This window comes from Nannobrachium achirus (assembly GCF_963921795.1).
Source record: "Nannobrachium achirus genome assembly, chromosome: 8".
Taxonomy (NCBI): Eukaryota; Metazoa; Chordata; class Actinopteri; order Myctophiformes; family Myctophidae; genus Nannobrachium; species Nannobrachium achirus.
Genome location: NC_137817.1, coordinates 46,739,492 through 46,760,628, shown reverse-complemented (window position 1 = coordinate 46,760,628; position 21,137 = coordinate 46,739,492). Strand labels below are relative to the sequence as shown.

Genomic DNA, 21,137 nt, shown 5'->3' with positions numbered 1-21,137 from the left:
AGTGGTGAAGTCGTCCTTTAAGTTTGTTCACCGATTCATGGGTTGCATTTGTAGTCCTACACCAGCCATTTTGAGGACCAACACAGGTGTTTTGATTAATGTAGAACATTGGTTCTATGCCAATCAGACAAATTGAACACCTGTGTTGGTCCTCAATATGGCCGGTTTAGGACTAAAAATGCAACCCATGAATCTGTAATTTAGGTCAAAGGGTTGGGGTTCCTAAACTTTTCAGGCTGACCTCCAAAAATAGGCTAATCATATTATTTGAACTGGGGACGCCCCACCCTGACAAGCACTTGGAACTGTTTAGGCATTGCATTTAGTTCGACTCTGTTCCACTTCCACAGATAAAACACGGAGAAAATAGCCGAACTACAAACTCACAGTTGTGGGCTTGTAGATCAGCTATTATCTTACAGTATGTAATATTTGACATTTTGGCCAATTTTGTAATAAAAGGTCTTAAAAGTAATTCAAATGTAACTTTAATGGTTTGTTTACTGTTGAGGGAGAAAACAATGTTGCACATCTGGGGACCCCCAAACCTAACCCCAGTATGGGAACCACTGCTTTATGTTACAACACTCATGTTTTCTAATCATTTTTGATATAATGTTGCATTAACTTCCATAGTTCACTAAAGACACCAGCCTTGAAACAAGACTGGCATAGGCCTACTGTATGTATGACCAATGATGACTGTTGACATTACAAAGACACACAATCCGTTCAGACAGTTCCAGAGTTAGCAATTAACAATGCTTGTCAGTTAATTACTTATTAAATGTCGAGTTAACACGTCGAGGCCTGCTGTTGTGTTGGTGTTCCTTGTAAATGTAGGCCTACTGTATGTGAGTCAAATGAAAACATGATACCATTACTTTTTAGGCCTACCTGTGGTTCAGTGGTTGAAGTTGAACTGTTGTTGATGCAGCCTACATTACGCAGTCAGTAGGCTTCAAAACAAACTTTAGACAGGAGACGAGGGAAACATAGGCTAAATAATACTCTAATTACTCTGTAGTAGGCAGGCTATACAAGGAAGGCCTGCTGAGATATAACCCCGTAGTTATAGTTAATTTATTTATCACTGCGCCATCAGACTCCATTACAATGTGTGCGTCTTGTCACAGCTGCAAGTTGTCAGCCTACCTGATTGTGTTTTGGGGAACATCCTGCGAGCTTGAATACGTCTGCTATTTTACAAAAAAAATCTATGTGAAATATTCTGAAGATGTTTAATTGTTTAACACAAATCTTCTCGTGTGGGGACTGGGGACCCCTGGCACAAAACATTTTCACAAAGGGGTCACGACCCACAGTTTGGGAAAGCGTTACAATATCGGGTGGCTCGTCAGACGTCAGTGTCCATGATGATGGTATTCTACCGCCACCTGGTGGCCAGATGCAACAACAACAACAGCAGCAGCAGCAGCAGCAGTTCTATCCTGGGTCATGTTTTAAAGACGGTGAAGATGGCGACCAGAGTCCTTCAGAGGATGATCAATGGACCAGCTCTGGTCAGAACCAGGGCCCAGTGCTGGTCAGGACACGTCGTCGTTCTGAACAGGTCTGACACATAGTTCATTGTTCTTCAAGTCTGAGAAACGTTTCAGGAGTAGATGTTTCATGGTTATTTGCTTGCTAGCTTGATAGCTGTGTTGCTCTGCAGAGGAAGTGGATGAGGGACTGGGCTTTAGCCGCAGATAGCCACTGTGACTGTGTCCTCCTGTCCCACAAAGTTAAACGCTTTCCAAAAATAATACATTTCTTTGTGGCCCTATATTGATTAAATGGTTCGATTTAAGCGGTTCCACGGTGTTGAAGGTCATACGTTTTGCTTATAGGACAATAATAACATAACCACATCTGATGTAGCTGAAATTGTTCATTGTTTTTTTATATACCATTCTTCATGCTCAAGGTCATAATTTGTTATTTTCTCGGGGCTTGTATTTTATGTTGTGGAAAGAAACCCATATTTAACTTGTTTTGATCTAGAGAGGAGAGGTCAACATGTTACTGGGACTGGTCATGTTTGATGCTTCTGTTTATTTACCTATTATTACCCTACTATGTGGATGCACCATTGTATATCTATGCTATTAGCTTAAAAATATTGTCTTTAGTTCTCTGTTGTCTTTGGAGTGAAATGTGACTATCTTACCATCTTTCTTATTTTGTAATTCTGTAGCCTGTTTTGTTTGATTGATTGAAGAATTTATTAGAAGTTTGCAATAGAAAAAAGTACAGTTTCATGACAGTACAAATCACTGGTACAAGGTCAACTAAAAGGAGATCCTAGAAAGCCGAGGCTTATTTCCACAGGAACCACACTTTAAGTATCTCATATAACATTGAAAGACAGACGGATAGAACATAGTACTTTATCTAGGATAATATCAGTTTCAAAAGCATAACATCAAATACAAAGGCAGAAAAAAGAATAATAAAAAAAGGGGGGGGGGCATGGGGGCTTAGTCTATTTACAAGTCACGGGTAGCAGCTGTCTGAAGGTGACTTTTCATACCAATTTTGAAGGAGGTTAGATAGATTATAAGATTGGTGCATGTAACTGTATGTAGGCTTTGCAAGATGAACGTAACAGCTACCCCCACTGTTTCAGTATAGTCTCTGGAGCAAGGGGTCTTTTAAGGTCAAGTACACCTTAGCAGAGAGAGAGAGAGAGAGAAGAAGAGAGAGAGAGAGAGAATAATGAATAATATTAAATGACTTTATTTACAGTATATAGCACTTCTTGTGTAAACGTGGAAAATAAAATGAGCTATTAAATGCAAATGAAACACTGAATAACCATGATCAAAAGGTAACAAAACAAAGAAAAAGGTTGTTTACAGAGCCTAGGAGCTTGGACTGAAAAGGCCCAATGATCACCCTTAGTTATAAGGTGCGGTTTAGGAACCTTTAGGACCTGATGACCTCGGGCAACAGGGGGACAAGAGCTCAGTCAGAGATGTAACGAGGAGCAAGACCCTTTCGAGAGATGAAGTAGGGACCTCCCCGACCACTACATATTGTATATAACTGTGTGCAGATTAAACTTGTTTACATTTTGTATTAGTTTGACAGCACTATCACAAGTGTTGTGTTTTTGTTCGTTTGTTCGTTTACACATGATCTTTTCTGTTAATAAGTTGGCTTTGTTTTAGCGTGTATTTTCAGACATTTAACCACCCAAACCCTCAATAATTAGTAAATTTGACCTTTTTTCCCCTCTACATCAAGCCTCTTTGCCGGAAAGCTCACAATGCATTCAATCACAACTCATTGTGAGCTTGTAATAGACAAAGTATATATATATATATATATATATATATATATATAGATTAAATACTTAAACACTTTAAAGTGGTAAATATGTTTTGTAATAATAATACAAAATCTACAAATTAAGTAGTATTAACTCAAGTTTTCAAACAATTTTAGGGAGTAAAAGCACAGTATTTGCCTCTGAGGTGAATGTTGTTATCTTGGATTCAAGTTCTCAGTTGCCACAAGTCATTTGTAGGTCTTCTATGGAAGCATGATACTTAGCGAAAACAGCCTATCTACACGCTCTCAATGCATCTGCAATGCATTGAGAGCTTGTAGATTGCCTATGTTTGGTTATTATTAGTGAAACCTGTGTTTTGTAAACCTTTTGACTGATGTTATCCGGGTTGTAATCTGTAATCTTCGCTTGACATCACAATATATAATTAGTTGTTAACCTTTTTCTGTTGTTAACCTTTTTCATCATATTATGTAATATAAATAGACAGAATCAAGAAGGGAACTTTCTAACCCATGGATTACACTTGTACACCCATGGATTACAAGTGTACAAAGTGTGCACCCATGGATTACATTTATACACCCATGGATTACAAGTGTGTTACAAATGGAGAGTATGATGTGCTTGGACCTGAATTCTGGTGGCCTTGGCACTCCAATGCACCCGGTGGTTGTTGAGCCTCCTCTTAGTATAGCGTAGTTGATTACTTCCCTCTTTCTTGTGTGGCTTTGTTCCCAGTGGATTTCTCGCAACTCGTGTCAGTGCAACCACACTTGCAATTTCCCAGAATTACTTTCTAGTTTTAGATTAAGAAGATTAGAGCTTTTGAAGTGGTCTAGCATGTTCAGAAGCATCTTCCACACAAAAAAAAAAGAAAAAAAAAACAGTTTAATCCATGCTTGTGTTGCTGCGCCAGCTGTAGTGTTGCGTAACAAGGAGGGGAACGTGGCACAGGGGAACGTGTTGTTTCCGGTACGGTCCCGTTCGGACCCTAAGAAAAGCCGATCAGCGATCCGATTTTTGATTGTTTTGAATTAAATCGAATTAATCTAATAACTCTGGGAAACTCGGGCGTGGCGGCCTGGAACAATGGGAATAACTCGGGGAAACTCGGGATATGGCAGTAAATGAGTTAAAAGGCATAATATATGAATATTCAGTGGTGAGATTTCATTTAGCTTTAATCTGCGTATTATTGGTGTTACTTACAGGGGTCTGGCGGTGTCGAGCGTCAGACACAGAGAGGACAACTGGTTCAAGTCACTGTTTGTGAGGAAGGTTGATCCCAGGAAAGACGCACACGCTACCTTGCTGACCAAGAACGAGGAGACCAACCTGTATAAGCTCCAGTGTAAGCTCCACACGCATTCAGTTCATACCTACTGTACCTCCTCAAAATCATCAAAACTCCTATCTGTCTTAAATAAATGTTATGTATTTTTTAATCAAACTTTATTTCCATTGCAGTCCATAATGTGAAACCAGAGTGCTTGGATGCGTACAACAAACTTAAGTAAGTGTAAGTGTTATTTGTTATATTAACCAATCTCTCTGTGCTATAAGCTAATAGTGCAGCAGGCACAGATGTTGAGATGTCTAACAAACTGTTTCGAGAAGATCATGTCTACCTGTGTTGCCAATCGTTACTAGAGAAACAAGGCAAATCTTGCAAGAGAAATATCAAATATCACCTCTAAAAACAAGACAAAACCAAGCCCAATAATATGGCCTTATATTCCTAATAAATAAATCTCTGCTGTCGGGCATAAACCAGCTAACTAGGAGGGTTTTGTTCATCATTGATAAGAACAGCTGAAAGGACCTCCAAGCTCACAATGTTCCCTTTTCCTCCCGGGTTGAACCGGTTCGGTTATTTCTTTCCTGCATAAACCAGTTCAGAGTGTTTCCACTGAAAATGAATTGGTTTCGGAACCCTAAAAGTTGGTTTGGAACTGGAACCAAAACATTTACAGGACGGCCCATACAAGGAGATATGCACGTGTGTCGTGTTTGATACCATTTGAAGTGAGCGCCACTTACTTTGCACAGGTGCGTTTTTTTAACCAACACACAGACGTAAAGGGTTTTCAGTAGCACTGATTTACGATAAAAAAAATACTGGAGTTTCTGCCCGACAGCGACGATATTAGATGCATATTATCATTATAATTACAATATGATGTAGGTCTATAATAAATTATGTTTTGGATATTTATTATAACGTAACGCACATACAGTACTTGAACCAGGGGCTTAATAAGTAGAGACACCAGACCGATTCTCACCGATCCTGCAACTCTAGATATGCACAAGCCAAAAGTTGTGGTAAAAAAATATGCAGACTTGGCATTGGCCACACTGATCTCTACAGGTCTATTCCTGTCAGATGACTAACATAACAGCATGGTGTCAGAACACCGTAGAATACCAACCCCCTCATGCTGGACTTGCTGGCATTCTGCCTATATTTAGCAGCAACGCCAAACTTAGAAACTGGAACCATACCTTTTCATTGCTATGTTGCGTTGATGTGATGTTATATATTATTTAAATGTACATTTGCTGCCTTGGCCAAGCGTCTTTAGTGTACGAACACAATTGGCCCATTTTCAGGGCATAGGAAGCCGGAATTATATACTGTATGAGTATGACATGTTGATGCTGGGACTGGCTTAGGCCTAGAATTATTGAATGCTTTAACCAGTGAAAAATAGCAGATATACAAGCTCACAGCGCGGTGCTGCGAGCTTGTAGATCTGCTATTTTTGAAAAAGTTGTGAAAATGTGTGCAAATCTTTGAATATATGTATTTTCAAAGCGAACGTTTGTAGCTCAAATTTTGCTTCTGGGTGGTCCCTGGAACTAGATATTTTGAGATGGGGGTCCGTGGCCAAATAAATATCATTTTGGGGGCCCTTCACATGAAAAGGTTTGAGAACCACTGACATAGTAGTCTCTCAAGAACAGACTAACTGAGCTCCAGGACCTTTTCTTTGACGATGGCTGGCCAGATTGCTGACATAGATTCAAAAGACACTTATAGAATCGGGTCAAAATTCAATTTTTTCACGATTTTTCAAAAATAGCAGATCTACAAGCTCGCAGCGCGGCACTCGGTGCCACGCTGTGAGCTTGTATATCTGCTATTTTTTTATATTTAAAGCATAACATATTGCGTCATAATGTGTTCAGGCTTAAATGGGTTAAAAGCGTGTTTTTGATCCTCGCCACAGTGAGGAGGTTTTACCATCCATCCATGCTGATAAGTTCTACCCCTGTGAGCTGGTGGGAACCTGGAACACCTGGTATGGAGAGCAAGACCAGGCTGGTAGGACCCCTAAAACACACACACACTGCAAATATCTTTTATTTTTATTTCTGATTTCTGACTGTTAGAAGATGGTTTTGCATAGTTCTGTGTATATTTGTCTGTCATTCAATCTATGAATTTAGTACAAAAGGACCCCAATGTAAACAAGCCATATGTGTCAATCAATCAATCAATCAATCAATCAGGTTACATGATATATACTGTACACACAGTTGTGCAGGTCTACAGTCATTAAATGAGCCTGTGAATAGGTGAGCAATCGGTGAGTCACATAATTGTAACCGGTCAAACTGGCAAATGCAACCAAACAAGGCGTTTCAGGTCAATTTGAAGACAATGGTTTCTATGATGTGTACAGTTTGCTTCTAAGCTGCATCTATACTGTTATGATCTATTGTTTTTCCAGTCCATTTGTGGCGGTACAGGGGTGGCTACCCAGCTCTCACTGAAGTTCAGCAGAAGCTCAGGCAGAACCAGGTAAAGACAACTTGATGACCTGGGTGGTAACTGGCATACATACAGAGATGGGCGAAAAATGTAATACATCAAAAAGTATTTTGATACAAAATACAAATACTGGGTCAAAAACTTAAACAATACAAAATATAAATACTGGTCTGAGAAATGTATTTGAGATACAAATACATATTTTGTATTTTGAAAATACATTTAATGAAAATGTGTGGTGGCCTCTCTTTTCATTACAACCACCTCCTTGATCCAGTAGCTGTACTGACTTTATTGTCGTGTCAAACTTCAGAAGAATAAACATTAATGTTACCTCCCTCAAACTTGAGATCATAGTATCTCACTGAACGTGAACGTGAATCTACAGTATAGAACATTTATTTATCTTCATGGCTTGTGTGTGTACAGGAGTTCACAGCGTACAGGAAGGAGCGTGGGAAGATGCTGTTGTCTCGTAAGAACCAGCTCCTGCTGGAGTTCAGCTTCTGGAACGAGCCCGTTCCCAGGGAGGGACCCAACATCTACGAGCTCCGCACCTACCAGCTGAGGGTGAGCTCATGTGATAAACACATGAAAGAAGCACATGCACATCCAGGATATAAAGTGCCAGGTGCAGGGCAGATGCAAAAGCAAAAAATAATACAAAAATATATAAAAAGAAGAATAAAAAGTAGGCTCGAAACATCTTTTTATATTTTGTGACCCAGTGTGAAGACCACTTTTAAAAATCACAACCTTTGCTGTGCAATTTACAATACAGCCATTTAGTGACTTACAATAAACAAGGTAAACACATACATAGAACACAGAGAGACAGTGAAGTGCCTCAGTAAACTAGGATCACAGGTAAAACCAAGAACCTACCATCAGTCTATTATAAAAAGTAATAATCTGTACATTGAAACTATTGGATACCAGGTAAACAATGAACCTAGCATCTGTCTAAATGACATGCCACCTAAATTAGATTTTTTATATTGTGGTCAAGAAAAACAAGCCTTAAGTAACAAGCATTACACGTGCTGCCCCAGGACAGTTCTATAACTGAGTTCAACATGAAATCCCTGTCCAACCCCCATGCTCCAACACACACCTAGATCCAATTACAACTCAGTTTTGGACAATAACATCATAATCTCCTGCTACACGTTAAAAACAAAACAAGCACATTTTTGGAAAGATCTTTCCCCGAATAGCCTTCCATCCAGCTGTGCTAGTGCCATTTTCAGCACAACAAATATCCTTATTACGGAGAAAGGACTTAGCCACAGTAAAAAGTGGTGTCCCCTTCCTTTCCTGTCTATCTATAGACCATCCACAGACTGAAATAAACATGCAGCCGGATCCGGCTGGCTACAAAGGAATGGTAAACGCTTCAGATTGTTGACCTGGCCTGGGACGGGTTGGTTATATCAAGTTCTGGCATTAAATCACACCTCTGTCTTAGAAGATCCTTTATATCCAGTATAATCCAAAACACAAGGTTAGCTCTCTAGGACAGTGGTATCCCAATGTGGGGGTCTGGGACACCCAGGGGTCCTTCCATGGTGTTGCAGCAAAAATTGAGGAGGAACAGTTTAATTTGACTAGAACTGAGGCTAATTATGCATAAGAATGACTATCCACATCTTAAGTTTCACTATGTCCGCTATTATCTGCCATCCTACATTTTAGACAGTTTTTAGAGTTATGTATTAGCTTGTAGATTTGGCTATTTTTTTTTACAAAATAATGTTTAAGATCCCAGAATAGGGATGCAAGGGTTAATATTCTGGTGTCTGATCTTTCTCTAGATCAGCTCTCCCATTGTGAGATGTGATGATGCTTTGTTAACAGTTTGCAAAAAGTGCAGAGGTACAGTTATACAATAATATTAAAAGGATGACACAATTCATCAAGACATAAATAAATACATACGCTATTCAAGAAATCATCAATACTAGGAGCAGTAAAAGTAGCCTATATTTACAGAAGAACGTTGGAGGCCGAGGTCATTTCTTTTGGCAAGTTAGAAGTGCTCTTCTATGGCGGTTTTGAAGAAGGGTAGGGAGTCACACTTTTTGATGACTGTTGGTAGGGCTGTCACGATATGACATTGTGTTTTTGTCGTTGACAATTACATTTCTCTTTGGCTTTTAGTCTTGGAAGTTGCACATGGCAGATATGACACATAACCTATATATACTGTATATATATATATATATATATATATATATATATATATATATATATATATATATATACATACAAACATACATACATACACACACACACACACACACACACACACACACACACACACACACACACACACACACACACATATATTACTAACATATTTGACAACTTTATACTTAAAAAAGAACATTGATAGTGGAAATAGACAAGATTTTTCAACATGAAAACGATTATGACAAAATAATTGCGATTAGACGATTATGTAATAATTGTGACAGGCCTAACTGTTGGTAGGGCATTCCACATTTTGGTGGATAATGGTAGAATGAATTCATCCCCAGTGCAGCTCTGTGTTGTTCTAAGCATTAGAGCATGATTGTTACAGGCTTATCGGGTCAAGTTATGCAGCACATTATCAAAGCCTTGTCCTCATGCCTTTACACTGGAAGTCCAGTCATGTTACGTTTATTTGTTTTACGCATTTAACACACAGTAAACTCAATGTGCTTTACCAGTAGTTAACACACACAGACTAACCTGAGAGAGCAGGTATATCTTAAACTACTGTATTCTCGATGTGCTATTGATATGACTTCTCTGCTTTAAGCCCACGACCCACCTTACCAATACCCTCATACTCATAGGACCACAATGAAAACAAGTCCCCAAGACTTTTTTTATTTTTTTTTATAATTTTTAGCTTTAATGTCTTACTGTACCACATGCTGTTTACATTTGTCTAATAAAGTATTAAATCATTCAATCAATTCTGGAGCTTGACAACCAGAAAATGATATACTAGTGCATTCATATCTATATGGTTGTTTTTATAAAAATGTAGTTAACTCTGGAAAGAGAAAGAAAGAATGACCCGCATTGATTGGAGATCTGATTTTTGATTACAGACAAAAATGGAGAACAGTACAAGAACAGTTAAACACCCTGCCTAAAAGGAGCACCCCAAATAAGTCCTTTTACGGCCTTGTTTACGTTGGAAGTCCTTCAATTCATGGACATGGTTTCATGGATTCATATACTTTGTCAGTGGTGCTCAAAGTGCTGTCTGGGGACCCCCGGGGGTCCCCAGCTAAATTAGTTTATATTTCATGAAAAGATAATGTAACCACTTAAACCGTAGCCGAAAATAGCCAATCTACAAACATACATACAGTACGTGTCCTGTCGCAATGTGTGAGCTTACAGTATACTGTAGATAGGCTATTCTCAAAAAATCTCTCAAAAATCTTGGAAAGAAATATTTTCAGATGGAGGTTCTCCGCTGCCAAATATGTATTCATTTGGGGGTCCTTGACATGAAAATGTTAACGAGCCACTGCTTTATATCATAATGTAATACCTCTTTTGTTGTGCTTTACTTTTTGCAGCCTGGAACCATGATCGAGTGGGGTAATTACTGGTAAGGTTTTGAACACATCACACATCTGTACTTACTGTGCAGACATCATTAATAAGACATATTCCACAGAGAGGATCTATTTTCATATTGTAGTGTCATAGGTTACCACTGTACCTAGACAGACAATCTACTGTACCGTGTACCTTCAGTATTATTCACATTACATATTCCAAACCATAAATGTTGTTAAAGGACGTACTAGAGATCCACTTAACCATTTTGTACTATTTGCTATTTGCTATTGTGTATATGCATTGTGTGCGTGCGTGTGCGTGTGTGTGTGTGCGTGCGCGCGTGCGTGCGTGTAATATGATTATGAATCCCTACAGTAACATTATAATCAGAAAGTCCAGTGACAGCAGTCTCCCTGTCTCTCCAGCTCTTTTGTAAATATTGTATCGGGATAATAACAGTGGTGTTTGGCCAGTGACTAACAGTGTGTTATTAAACGTCTTTTCTGTGTTTTTATCCTCGTTTGTCTTTTTTTAACCTTCCGTTGTTGGCTGAAAGCAATCAAATAAAACAAATCAAATCAAAGGGGGCTTTAGTTGGGTTGTCCAGTGTGGTGACAGTGGATGTTGTGCTCCGCAGGGCCAGAGCCATCGGCTACCGACAGCACAACAGTGAGGCTGTGGGAGGCTTCTTCTCCCAGATCGGGAACCTCTACATGGTCCACCACCTCTGGGGTAAGAACACAGACCTCGTTGCTGTTGGGCAGAAACCTCTTATCTCCATACTTTTAACGTTTGGTGTTTTTTCGTAACGCCCTACTCGATCAGGGGAAATCTCGCTATTTCTACGTATTTCGACTAAGGGCTAGGTTGAGGCATAGTTTTACTGAGGTTAGGGTTAGGCATAGGCATAGTGGTTAACATTCACCAGCGTCGGCAGGTTAGCATTTCACCAGGTTAACGTTCACCCGCGTCGAACAAAATGGTCGCAATGTCGACACCCTCCCACTCGATCCTACTACAGTGTCACAAAAAGTATCAAGAGTCGCAGAACCACAAAGCAACAACTTTTGACGTTTTTGAATTTGAATCCTCCAAAGTAACAGTTTTGTTGTTTGTTTGGAGGTTTCCACCCGACAGAGACGATATTCCACAGTGTTATTAGCAGTATAATCCATGCGGTCACACTGAGATTGATGAACCCCCATTTCCTTTAATCTATAAACATTTTTGCAGTGGCAAACTGTGATCAGTTGTTGATTCATAAATCTATACACATCTTTATAGTGTCATACTGTGATAGTGTTCATTCATAAATCTATACACATCTTTGTAGTGTCAATACTGTGATACTATAACACAGGGGTCTTCAACGTTTTCAGGCCAAGGACCCCTTAGCTGAAAGAGAGATGAAGCAGGGACCCCCACTACAAATTGTATAAAATTAAGTTGCAGATTAAAAATCTGCAAAAACCTGTAATCATGTTTTTCCAGACATTTCACCACTTGAACCGTCAAATACTTAGTCTGCTCTTCTTTTCCCTCTACAAACCTCTTTGCCAAAAATAGCCGATCTTGTAGATCTGCTATTTTTAGCTAATGTTCCACTCAGAATAGGGATGCTATAGGGTTCAAATGGTTAATGTAAAACACATGATCATATCACACAAAGATTTGGCGGCCCCCTGTGGTAACTCTGAGGACCCCCTGTTGAAGACCCCTGCTATAACACATCTTGTCAGTGTCATACAGTGTGATCTGTCTTTCATTTCAGCTTACAAAGATCTCCAGTCCAGAGAAAACACCAGGAATGCTGCGTGGCAGCAGGAGGGCTGGGATGAGGCAGTGTATTACACAGGTGAGTCATAAAAATGTCCAGGTCATAGACAGCTACTGTATTAGAAAAATCTGTGACTGATTGTACAGTCGAACATAAATTAAAGGTATGTTAGGACCATACACCTGACATGTTTAGACCATTGAATATGACTGACGTGTACTTTAAATTACTGTAGACCTTTATTTTTTATTTTCAAAGCATAGTGGTTCGCTTTAGTTTGGAGGGAATAGCAATATTTGCGATAGGAATATAGCACTATTTAATACTTATTTGAACGAAAACATATCACACCTTTAGCATCTCTTTATGTATGAAGTATGGTTGAAGCTATGGATAGCCAGTGACATGTATTGATGGTCCTTTAACAGAGTATTTGAGCTTTTACCTTTATCATGATTATCACCGTTCATAATCCAACAGACTTTGAACCGTGTGGACACGCTAATTCGACCCCCCTAACTCCTTGTTGTTGAATCTTTCCTCCAGTTCCTCTCATTCAACACATGGATTGCAGGATCATGATCCCCACCAAGGCCTCCCCGCTACAGTAAAGCCAATCCAAGCCCCTTTGAATTGTTACATCCATTCAGAACGTCACTGCCGTGGGCCTCAACATTATCCTGTCGGTTTCCAGCCCTCCCTCTTCCTCTCGCTCTCTCTCTCTTTGTTCTTCTGTCCTTTGACTCTTTTCAGCTTTTTGTCTCATTTTGGAAGAAAAAGAAAACAAAAACGGTAATAGGGTGTCTAGAATCATCAGCGAGACACAGGAGGCAATGAAACACGCAGTCCATTTGTTTCTGTTGTTTAAAAGAAAACTCATTCCGTGGCATGATGACGGGGAAACTCGTTGCCGTTGCGAAGCGCACAAGTGTTTTATTGTTCTGTGGAAGGGGGATCGATCTGAGACCACTATTCAAACCCCCCCGTAAGGAAGCCTAGTTTATACTACAAGGTGCGAGGGTGTCGCTTGGCAAAAAAGAACAGATCTACAAAGTGCATAACCCCCGTACTAGGAGTATAAACAACGCTTGACAGATATTGGGTGAAGGTCTGATGACACTTTGGTCAGTACAGAGAGCCAAATGACTGATCCAGCCCGAGTTAGGTTAGTTGTGCGTGGTTGTCGCGCACCGTGAAGAGCCAATCTGTAAGCCCACAACGCATTGCAGAGCAATATGATTTGAGCTTATAGTTCAGTGCATTTTCGGTGTGCGATACCAGCACGCTACCAAGTATAAATGAAGCTATTCGAAGGGAGAGCTTATGTAGGATATAATACCTGTGTGCAAATGCAATAAGGGGTCAATTTAATTAATATACACTGTATAGGGGCATTTATGGATAGACAAGTTACTACTTGTAACTCAAATATACAAAAACAAGGCTATTTATTTATTTTAATGTAAATATTTCATGTTTATTACATAATTTATGGTAGGAATAATGCAAAGTGCACTTTAAAATACGATGTCATCAAAGCCTTTGCCGAGTCAACTGCTCAAGAGAAAGCCGTTGGAAAATTTACTTATTTACGGGACATTATATTCTTATTATTCTATTGTTCTTCACTGGACACTATATTCTCTAAATGGAACATATTAAACAGATGTGACGGATGATGCAAATCAAAAACTCAGAATATCATTGAGGTGTATTTTATGTATTTCCCCATTGCGTCTTGTGGGTGTTTCGTTTACAGTAAGGTTTTCCCCCACGTCTTGATATGCAAAGCACTTCATGTTTTTATCTTGTACTCTGGCTGGTGACGTTTTTCTTTCTTGAAAAGATTAAATGCTCAGCCCTTTTAAAAAAAACATGTTTTATCTGTTCAAACATGTTTTAGTATACAGCAGGGCATTAAAAACATCAACCATTGTAAAGTTTGATAACACTGGTCTGGTCTCTCTACCATCTCTGGTGAACCAACATGCATCTAGAGCCCGTCACAATTATTACATAATCGCCTGATCGCTTATTTTACATAATCGCAATTGTTTTTTGCATCACTCATAATCGTTTCAGTACAGGGAGCCAAATGAGCCAAATTAGACTTGGTTGCGTGTGGGTGTCGTAAACAGCCAATCTGTAGGCGCACAACGCATTCACATAGTTTTCAGAAATGTAATTTTTTTAAATAGTGGAAATAGCAGATCTACAATTAATCATCAAGTAAAATGTCATTATAGTGACGGCCCTATGTGCATCTATGTCTCAGAAGACAGGGTTTGAGATTAGTGTTTCCAAACAAAGTATGCTTATCTCTTGTTTTTGTCAGTTCACAAGGGAAAAAGTCAACGCAAGGGGGTTGGTATGCCAACAACAACTCAAATAAACAAACTCCAAAACAACAAGTGTGTCTTTCCGTTTAATGTGCCAAAAATGATTGAAATCATTACAAAAGACACAATTTTATAGTTATTATTAGTTGTCCATATGCCACCATGGCAAAATTAAAACATTTCTATACATTTCAATACAACGTGTCTTCTTTGCGCATACAGGATTGTACCGAGTTCACTAAAAGCAACGCCATGAAAAGTGCAAAGACACCGATATATGCCTCCATAAAGACAATGTGTGTTATACTTTCTTCTTTTTTTAGTAATCTACAGTATAAAAATCAAGTGGGCGACAAAGCCAAGGTAAAAATTGGTCAAAAGACGTAAAAAAAGAAAATCGACTCACTATTGTAGTGTAAACTCTTTTCATTATAAAAACCTACTGACCGGATTGGTCTAAGAACAGTAGCTGATAAATGCATGGAAGGCACGCCTCCCTCCAGTCCACCAGGAGGTGCTGTAAACATCGTCACGTCATGTTAGATCTTCTCCAGCTCCTTTAGCAGCTCTCCAAAACTAGTGACGTACCATGAGCTCCTCTCCTTCACCTGGGACCTGGTGACGTTGCCACCGAATCCAATGAAAGCACTCTGAAACGGTGGGTCGATACAATATGATCACACAGTTAGAGCTGGCACCATTACACATTTAAACAGAAGACTAAGTGTCACACAAATAATTGCGATTAACGATTTCATTGTGTTTTTTTGGCATTGAAGACTGGAACATGTATGAATACAAGCTTAATTTCTGTTTGCCATTTAAACTACATAATCACAAACTGCACAGGGCAGATTACTGACCTATTTAATAATGTTATACTTAAAAGATTTCTTGAAAATAGCTGAAATAGCTAATAGATCTGCTATTTCCGATGGACATATTTATGACGATCATGCAAAATAATTGTGATTACCTCAAATAATTATGATTAGACAATTATGTAATAATTGTGACAGGCCTACACATAGTATCACCAGTAAGACTCCCTAATCGGGAGATAAGCGACCGTTGGTCGCTTATCTCCACAAATAGGCCAGAAGTTTGTTTTACCAATTATCAAGACATACGGGCAGTTGACAGTTTGCCATGGTTACTCATTGAAGTTGAATCTCCATATATGGAGACATAAGTTGCTCATACCATAGCAACCATGTTTTTTACAGGGCCTGGGATTGATGACATCAGAAATCTCCATATATGGGCATGAAAGGGATTTTGTTTCTGGAAATATGTCTGTGGGGTGCCACATTTGGAATAAAACACTTACATCACACATCTGGATATCCATACAGCCCATCTAGTTTGCCTGTGTCCATTTATGCCCATATATCTGATGACATTGGGACAATGATCTCCATATATGGGCATAAAACTTATGTTAATTAGTAAAGCCTGGGGATCTCCATATATGGGCATGAGGGGTACCCTAAAAGGGCATCATCTGGGAATAGCAAATATAGTTATCCTAGAAAGTGAAAATCTTACATCAAAGGCCATAACTACCTACCTACCACCATACTGCATTCCTCATTAAACTACCTACCAGTAAGATGCCTATAGGGAGAAAAGCAAAGGGCGAGGTTGCACCATTTCTTGGTCTTCTGGCCAGTGATGTATATCGGACCATTTAACCATATATGGAGACATCTGGTACCCAAAGATATTCACAGATATGGGCTTAATATTGATGACATAAGGGATCTCCATATATGGGCGTAAAAGGGATTTGGTTCCCCTGGCATCACAGGGATCTCCATATATGGGCATAAAATGGATTTGGTTACCCTGGCAACACGGGGATCTCCATATCTCCATATATGGGCATAAAAGGGATTTGGTTCCCCTGGCATCACAGGGATCTCCATATATGGGCATAAAAGGGATTTGGTTCCCCTGACATTACAGTGATGTCAGTGGCTGGTTCTACAGAGGGGATCTCCATTCATGGGCATAAAAGGGAATGTATGTATGATGATGTCAGATATCATAGACGTCATAGGACTTTCACATAACGAATAACTGAGTAAGCATGTAAACCCGTAAAATCTAAATTTGGGCATGGCTGATTTATGACCTCATCATGATGACACGAGCAAACACAGCTGAATTGTATAAATGATCAGTGCAGAAACCAACAGAAGTATTTGACCAAGACTCTTCGATTTAAACATCAACAAAGGTGTGACGTTTGTTGATGGTCACAAAGGTGTGACGGACGGACGGACGGACGGACGGACGGACGGCCGGTGGAGGTTTTCATAGTAAACTGCTCCCTGACGGTCGCAACAACATGCATGGTTTTTAGGTATTTTTCAGTTCTCTGTTATTCTTTGAACAAATAAAACAAAAGTCTCTAAGTGGAATTGCTTAGCAAAAGAAGACTTCATGCAGAGAACATTAGAGACTCCTTACAGCGGGAGGACAGGCTTCCAGGTCTGTGGCCCCGTCTCCGATCATGACGACTGTCTTGAAGCCGTACTGCTCCTTCAGCATGCTGATCACCTTGCCTTTGCCGCCGCTCTCCGCTGTGGGCTGAGTCTCGTCGAAACCAGCGTACTCGCCTGAACAAGTCAACAAGAAGACACTGAGACGCACATTTTATTTGGATGAGGAACTAAAATAGTAGTAGCCGAAAAGAGCGTTCGAATAGAAAGTGCATTATGAATACTGCTCAGGGGTCATCGCCATGCTGGCTTGTGGTGGACACTTTTTTTGTAAATTTCAATTTTTGCCATGGACAAACACTGAGTAGCCAATGAGTAGACAAACACAAAGAGCCAGCCCTAAATGGGTAAATCTTGCCTTTTTGGCGTTTCATTACTTCGACAACAGGAGGGTACCAGTGTCAGCAGGTTAGCTACTCACCAGCTTCGGGTTACTGAGGTTAAAATTCACCCGGTTAACAACTCACCAGCATCGGCAGGTTAGCTACTCACCAGGTTAGAATTCACCCGCGTCGAAAGAATGGAACGTCGAACAAGTGTTATGTCGCAATATCGACACGCTCCCGCCCCTAAATGACCATTACAGGTCTGTAACTCAAGAGTGTACAAATGGAATCAAATGGACCCATTTGTACACTCAAGATTTATGGGGGGTCCTTGAAAATAAAACGTTTGAGAAGCACTGTCCTAGTGGACTGCTAATGTAACATACTGTAGTGTCATAGTAAATCAGTGTCATACATATTCTGGAGGGGGGAAAAAACCTGGAAACTTACATTCAGAAATTGGGCCTTATGATCAAAATAAGAACATAATAAAAGTGCGTAAAAACAAACTCTAGAATTTGCCACGGACACATTTGTCCGTGTACAGACATGGATGACCCCTGGGAGATGGGAAAGATTAGCTTTGGACAGCATTGTTGTTTCTAACTTTGACCATCAGTCCTAATGTAACATTTTAATCAGAGTCTCAGTTCTTTAAGGCGTTTAAAGTTTAAAATCTGTCATACTAAGCCGACATCAGGGCGTTGGGATGTCAATTAGTGTCATACGACGGTGTTGTTCGGTACTAAGAACAAACACACACTCACCATTGAAGTAGAACTTGAGGCGGTTGGCGTACACGTGGTGCAGAGGAATGTTGAGCTGAGACGCCACGTGCTCCACGATGCAGCGGAAGCCGCCCGAGATGAGGAACACCTTCACCTTGCGCTGGTGCAGGTCATCCACCAGCTCCCTGGACAGAAGGAGACGTGCCGTGTTAAGCCCCTATCAGAGTCGGTACCGCGGTGAAGAGCTATCCACCGCGGTGTAGTCTTTTTGAGTCATAAAACTACAACGTTACGTCATTACTCGCGGTGAAGAGCTTTCCACCGCAAGTCCTGACTCATCTCTCTGTTTTTACTTTCAGACAGATAGGCTCTTCACCCCGTTCACTGATTGGTCGATCTAGACCAGTCAGTCACGGTGAATAGGACTTCACAATGACTGACTGTGATGGCCTCCACTTATTTTCTCACTTTAGGTGGATAGCTTTACACCTAAAATTTGCGGTGATAGGCTCTTCACCTTGGACTCTGATAGGGGCTTTAGCCTTTTATCAGAGACCATCAAAATGATGCACCCACTTAAACTTATTTTTGTATGGTACTCATAATCGTTTCCATGTTGAAAAAAACGTCATACATTTTTTGGTTGGTTTGGTGTTGGGTGTTTTTGTAAGTGGCTATTTCCACTGTACTTTTTTATTTTATTTTGAGTATAAAATGATTAAATATGGCCAATTTTGGCAACAGTAAATTATTTATCTTGAATAATGATGTCGGAGCCTGGGCCGCTGGCGCAGCTGTGCAGGCACCAAGTGTAGCCTGACAGCGTGTCGCGGGTTTGAGTCCAGAACCTTTGCTGCGTGTCGACAGCTGTAGTCGAGTTAGAATTAGATACATTTGTGAAAAGTGGCTGTGAATGAGATTGAATGGAAGGCCGACAAGTAGCCTACACAGTACATATATTTGGCAATCTATAAATTCAGCCACCACAATATGTCACGTGCAATATTTTGTTCATAAAGCCTAACAGAAATGTAAATCTCTACACAAATACATATCATTTTGGGGGTTCTTGACATGAAAAGGTTTGAGAACCACTGCTATAGCAACATAAGCCTTTCAGAAAACTGTTTAGAAGGCATTTTTAGGGCAGATTCACACTGCCGTCTCGGGTGTGTACTCGAGGCTACTTGGCAGATGTTTTGATAGTGTGAAGCCTGAGTACTGTCCTCAGAAACACCGGCCCCGAGACCACCTCCGGAGGTAGTCTAGAGTCCGCATGATACGTCCTCGAGAACGGTGCGCTGCAATGTGAAGCTATCGTTCCATAAACAAGGAAGTGGTGACGGTTCAGCTAGGATGAAAATAACAAGGATTGGTCCACGATGTCAGTATTAAGATACCAAAGATGCACCAGTGACGTTACTGTTATACGATGATTACAGACGGTGTTACATTATGATGTTTCAAAGACAGTCAGCACACACTGCTTTGGTTGGGTATTGTTGTTCTGTTATTGTTACAACTCAAGGTAGTAAAACTTTAATATTCACTCTAAAGTCTGACAAGATACTCTTCTGTGACATGACGTTTTATATCTCCCAAAGCCCCATGGTCAACAGTGCCACTGGGAGGCACACAAATACAATTAAAGTTGAATGAAGTGTACTCCATGGGAGTCCAGGCAATTTTGGCCAATGTGAATGCTGGTCAGCGGGGACCAGGCAACTGTTTTCGGTAACAGTTCAAATCAAACGGACTGCAGTGTGAATCCGCCCTTAGAATCAGCTTTGTTGTCTCAATGTGTTAAAGAAACGGTTCTGCACACACTTACTTAATACCTGGAGTCAGCTGTGGCGGGTGGTCAGTGATCAGCTTGTTCACCTGTTCTCTGGAGCATCGGATGATGGACAGACGCTCTGTCAGAGCCGTCTTGAACGTCACCGAGCCGCCCATGGCCTTGCGAGTCCTGGCATGAAGCAATGAGAAGGAAAACACATTTACATTCAGTTGTTTAACACAGGGAGGGGTCTTCAACGTTTTCAGGCCAAGGACCCCTTAGTTGAGAGAGAGATGAAGCAGGGACCCCCACAAGCATAGATTCCATATAGTTCCATCGTTTGACAGCACAATCATCAGTGTATTTTGGATTCATGTCAATTTGTGTTTTCAGATATTTAACCACTTGAACCGTCAATACTTAATAAACTTGACCTTTCACTCTGTACTTGGTCTGCTCTTTTTCCTCTCTACACCAAACCCCTTTGCCTAAAATAGCCGATCTACAAGATATTCTTTTTATAGTTTATAGTTTTATTAACTGTTACACTGTTACACGTAAATAACACTGTATACATACATCTCAGTGACTGCGTCTCCCACACCACAGAATTTGGCGAGTTCATCGATTCCCTCTTCTTTGATGACCGTGCTGTCCACATCGAAGCAAACCGCTTCCGCTCTACGGAATATTTCCTTTGTCTGTGATAAAGATGTCATATTACTGTGGAAAAAGAAAGAAGAGAGATGGTAGAGACAGAATGAGACACAATGATATTATTGTTCGGAATTCGGAATTACTTTATCGATATTACAGTGATGCCTGCAAAGCTTTTAACCACTCAAACCCTGACCTGATCATTGACCCAGGTCCCCCAGAAATCTGTACCCCCCACCCCCTCTACACCATATCTAGATTAAATGTGCTAATCTACAACCTCACAAGTTGTTGCTTGCATTGCAACATGGGAGAAGTGTTTATCACCTTGCTGTTGTCAAATTGTTATTTTTGCCATAGGCATGCAAATGAGCGGACAA

At 40.2% G+C, this 21,137-nt stretch overlaps 2 protein-coding genes across 2 annotated transcripts; one reads left to right on the top strand and one right to left on the bottom strand.

Annotated features, from left to right (window-relative positions):
* The first annotated feature begins 1,466 nt into the window (after positions 1-1,466).
* On the top strand, positions 1,467-14,723 carry LOC308289644 (protein NipSnap homolog 2-like). Its single transcript, XM_080731385.1, has 10 exons — positions 1,467-1,573; positions 4,510-4,649; positions 4,766-4,811; positions 6,532-6,626; positions 7,036-7,106; positions 7,506-7,646; positions 10,661-10,692; positions 11,284-11,378; positions 12,418-12,501; positions 12,970-14,723. The coding sequence occupies exons 1-10, from the start codon at positions 1,479-1,481 to the stop codon at positions 13,032-13,034; spliced, it is 864 nt and encodes a 287-aa protein (XP_080587511.1). The 5' UTR covers positions 1,467-1,478; the 3' UTR covers positions 13,035-14,723.
* Positions 14,724-15,301: 578 nt separating this feature from the next.
* On the bottom strand, positions 15,302-20,819 carry psph (phosphoserine phosphatase; the record flags this gene model as incomplete). Its single annotated transcript, XM_080731541.1, has 5 exons — positions 15,302-15,412; positions 17,238-17,386; positions 18,363-18,508; positions 20,155-20,289; positions 20,680-20,819. 5 exons carry the CDS (start codon positions 20,817-20,819, stop codon positions 15,302-15,304), a joined length of 681 nt encoding a protein of 226 aa, XP_080587667.1.
* Between the last annotated feature and the right edge of the window lie 318 nt (positions 20,820-21,137).

What these genes read in the sequence shown, in the direction of transcription:
- LOC308289644 (XM_080731385.1), top strand. Translation starts at nt 1,479, where the DNA reads ATGGCGACCAGAGTCCTTCAGAGGATGATCAATGGACCAGCTCTGGTC. An exon ending in GATGCGTACAACAAACTTAA is followed by an intron (nt 4,812 to 6,531) that starts GTAAGTGTAAGT and finishes TCCTCGCCACAG; the next exon opens with TGAGGAGGTTTTACCATCCA. An exon ending in AGAAGCTCAGGCAGAACCAG is followed by an intron (nt 7,107 to 7,505) that starts GTAAAGACAACT and finishes GTGTGTGTACAG; the next exon opens with GAGTTCACAGCGTACAGGAA.